The sequence below is a fragment of the Solanum tuberosum genome, unplaced genomic scaffold, assembly GCF_000226075.1.
Source record: "Solanum tuberosum cultivar DM 1-3 516 R44 unplaced genomic scaffold, SolTub_3.0 scf00725, whole genome shotgun sequence".
Lineage (NCBI taxonomy): Eukaryota > Viridiplantae > Streptophyta > Magnoliopsida > Solanales > Solanaceae > Solanum > Solanum tuberosum.
This window is the reverse complement of record NW_006239639.1, coordinates 166,355-170,381: the sequence shown is the minus strand read 5'-3', so window position 1 is coordinate 170,381 and position 4,027 is coordinate 166,355. Positions and strand designations below refer to the sequence as shown.

Sequence of the window (4,027 nt, the reverse complement as noted above, 5' to 3'; positions counted from 1 at the left end):
TCCTCAGTGTTCTCAATCTCGAGAACAACAGCTTCCGCGGTGGCATCCCTTATGGACTTGGCCACTTACCTCACTTGCGAGTCATTAATATTCAAAACAATCAGCTCAGCGGAAGTATACCAACAAGTCTATTTCAACACCGGAGAGTTCAAGTAATTTCATTGGCTTTCAATGAACTCAGTGGTGAAATGTGGAGAGGGCCATGGTATGTACCAGAACTCAGATTCATGGATCTGACCAACAATAGCCTCACGGGTATAATCCCTCCTTCTGTTGGAAATGCCACAAAAATGATGAACTTCATTTTGTCTGGGAATAGAGTAACCGGCAACATTCCAAAGGAGGTCGGTAATCTGAGCCAGCTTGCATTTTTGTCCTTGTTAGATAATCAATTAACAGGTTTCATTCCCGCAAAACTGTTTAATATGTCGTCACTACTTGCCGTATCTCTGTCATCCAATAGCCTTTCTGGTCCTCTCTTGCTAGATGAAGGGATTATTGTATCGAATCTGAAGTTTTTAAGTATAACTGACAATCAAATTTCTGGTTGCATTCCTTCCAACATATGCCAACTCACAGAGCTGGAAGTTTTGTCCATATCTTTCAACAATATAACTGGAGAAATACCCAGAAATATTGGTTGTTTATCCAAACTCGAGCAGTTTCTTATTGGTCAGAATCCAATAAAAGGGACTATTCCCACTTCATTGGGAAATATTTCCACTCTGCAATATCTTTATTGTGGAAACAATCGCATAATGGGGCAAATTCCTCTGGAATTAGGGACGCTATCAAATTTGAGGCAATTAAGCTTTGACAATAATTATAATCTTATTGGCCAAATTCCAGAGGCTATTTTCAACTTATCTTCTTTGGAAATAATTGATTTCAGTTTCAACAACCTCTCAGGGAGAATTCCAACCACTACAGGTCTTCATCTTCCGAACCTTGAAGGACTTTACTTGGCAGTCAATCAGATCAAAGGGGAAATTCCATTGTTCATAACAAATGCTTCCAAGCTTGAGCAACTGGAGCTACATAACAACTTTCTGACAGGAACTATTCCTAACAATTTGGGGAATCTTCGTGATCTGCGAGTACTATTCCTACATTCTAATCAACTTACTAATGAACCAAGAGAGCGTGAGTTGTTATTCTTCAATTATTTAGCGGACTGTACAATGTTGCAATATCTGCAAGTGGGTTCAAATCTGTTGAATGGCGTTCTGCCCAATTCTATTGGGAATCTTTCATCTACTGTCAAAAACTTTGAAATAGGAGATACACACATCAATGGCCTCATCCCCACAAGTATAGGAAACATGAGCGGTCTTACAGCCCTAAGCCTTAGAGGAAACAACTTGGTGGGAAGTATTCCTTCTGAGATTGGTGAGCTTAAACAACTCCAAGGGCTGTTGTTATCTAACAATAAATTGCACGGTCCTGAGGCGGTATGTCATTTATCTAATTTGGTTCAATTAAATCTGTATGGTAATGAGCTCTCTGGTTTAATTCCAGAATGCTTAGGAAATCTTAGCATGCTACAACTGCTTTCTTTGGGTTCTAATAAATTTTCATCAAAATTTCCGTTGAACCTTTTGAAAATAAGTGGTCTTCTCTCTCTAGACGTGTCACGAAATTCAATGGAGGGAGAAGTTCCATCAGATATTGGAGGACTGAAAGCCATTGTAGAACTATATCTTTCCGGTAACCACTTTTCAGGAATGATACCAAGCACATTCGGGGAACTCCAAAACCTGCAGTATCTTGACCTGTCGAACAATTCATTTTTTGGCAAAATTCCATTATCATTTCCCAACTTGATAAGCTTGGAATTCTTGGATTTGTCTTTAAATGCATTATCAGGTACTATTCCTAAGTCTTTGGAAAAACTCTCCTACCTTAAAAGCATTAATGTTTCATTTAATGATTTAGAAGGTGAAATACCTAGTGGTGGCGTGTTTGCAAATTCCACTCTGCAATCATTTCTTGGGAACAAAGGTTTATGTGGAATGCACATATTGGAGATTCTTGATTGTGCTATCACTAATCCTGGAAAACAATCAAAGTTTAAGGAGGTTCTGCTAAAAATTGTTACTCCACTGGTTATATCATCCTTTCTGATGTTCTTCTTAGTTTCAATTTGGATAATGAAACGACAGAAGAAAGGAAAGTTCAAAGATGTGGAAAAGGTACCGGAGATCACGACTCATCAATTAGTTTCTTATCATGAGATTCGACGTGCAACAAATAATTTTGATGAATCCAATTTAATTGGAGAGGGAAGCTCTGGCTCTGTGTACAAAGGCACATTGTTTGGTGGAACTGCAGTGGCCATTAAGGTTCTGGATTTGGAAAATGAGCAAGTATGCAAGAGGTTTGATACTGAATGTGAAGTTATGAGAAATGTTAGACACAGAAATCTTGTTCCGGTGATTACTACTTGTTCTAGTGACTATATAAGAGCCTTTGTTCTGCAATTTATGCCCAATGGAAGTCTGGAGAATTGGCTGTACAAAGAAGATCGCCACTTGAACCTTCATCAAAGAGTGTCTGTAATGCTTGATACAGCTATGGCAGTTGAATGTGTGTTGTGTAACACAGACTTATAAGGTTGATTTGAAGGATTGACTTGCTCTTAACAATATAATGAAAATTGATAGCAACAATTATTCTTTCTATTATGACTTTTATTTCGTTTTGTGAAACACAACCCAACTATGTTTCCACATTTTTGGAAATTATAGTCTATACTTTTCAACACATTTTATTTGTTTTAGTGCTATATATATAGTGGAGTAACTTTGGTCATTGGAAATACAACACACACAAATTAATATGGAGAAGCACATCTTCTTATTGATTCTTCTCTTTTTAATTCAATTTTCTATATCACTTGCTTCCTCTAATGAGACTGACCAACAAGCTCTGTTAGCTTTCCAAAATCTTATTACAAGTCCTAATAATTTTTTGGCCAATAATTGGACCAAAAATACTTCTTTTTGCTCTTGGTATGGTGTCACTTGCACACCAAAAAGCCAAAGGGTTGTGGCCTTGGATCTTCCTAATTTGCAACTTCAAGGCACAATTTCCCCATCTTTGGCAAATTTGTCCTTTCTCAGTGTTCTCAATCTCTAGAACAACAGCTTCCACAGTGGCATCCCTTATGGACTTGGCCAGGAAATGTGGAGAGGCCCATGGTATGTACCCGAACTAAGAGTCTTAAATCTCGGGAACAATAGCCTCACGGGTATAATCCCTCCTTATGTTGGAAATGCCACAAAATTGATGAACATCAATTTGTCTGGGAATAGAAGCAATGGTAACATTCCAATGGAGATCAGTAATCTTAGCCAACTTGCATTTTTGTCCTTGTTTGATAATCAATTAACAGGTTCCATTCCTCCAACACTGTTGAATATCTCGTTGCTACTTGGCATATCTCTGTCATTCAATTGCCTTTCTGGTCCTCTCTTGGTAGATGAAGGGAATATTGTGTCAAATTTGAAGCATTTAAGTATGTCTAACAACCAAATTTCGGGTTGCATTCCTTCCAACATATGCCAACTCACGGAGCTCAAACTTTTGTCCATATCTTTCAACAGTATAACTGGAGACATACCTAGAACTATTGGTTGTTTGTCCAAACTCGAAAGGTTTTATATTGGTGAAAATCCAATAGAAGGGACTATTCCCACTTCATTGGGAAATATTTCTACTCTGCAATATCTTGATTGTGTCGACAATTGGATGAAGGGGCAAATTCCTCAAGAATTAGGGAAGCTATCAAATTTGAGGGAATTAGGCTTTGACAATAATTCTAATCTAATTGGTGAAATTCCAGAGGCTATTTTCAACATATCTTCTTTGGAATTAATCAATTTCAGTTTCAATAACCTCTCAGGGAGAATTCCAACCACTACAGGTCTTCATCTTCCGAACCTAAAAGAAATTTACTTGGGAGACAATCAGATTGAAGGGGAAATTCCATTGTTCATAACAAATGCTTCCAAGCTTCAGATACTGG

At 37.8% G+C, this 4,027-nt stretch overlaps 1 protein-coding gene across 1 annotated transcript in view; it reads left to right on the top strand.

Annotated features, from left to right (window-relative positions):
* Positions 1–188: 188 nt before the first annotated feature.
* Positions 189–4,027, top strand: part of LOC107058953 (probable LRR receptor-like serine/threonine-protein kinase At3g47570) — a 5,297-nt gene continuing 1,458 nt past the window's right edge. The window contains exons 1-2 of the mRNA XM_015305238.1: positions 189–2,576; positions 3,139–3,925. Of these exons, the coding sequence (XP_015160724.1) occupies positions 189–2,576; positions 3,139–3,925 (3,175 nt within the window). The remainder of the gene's footprint in view (positions 2,577–3,138; positions 3,926–4,027) is intronic.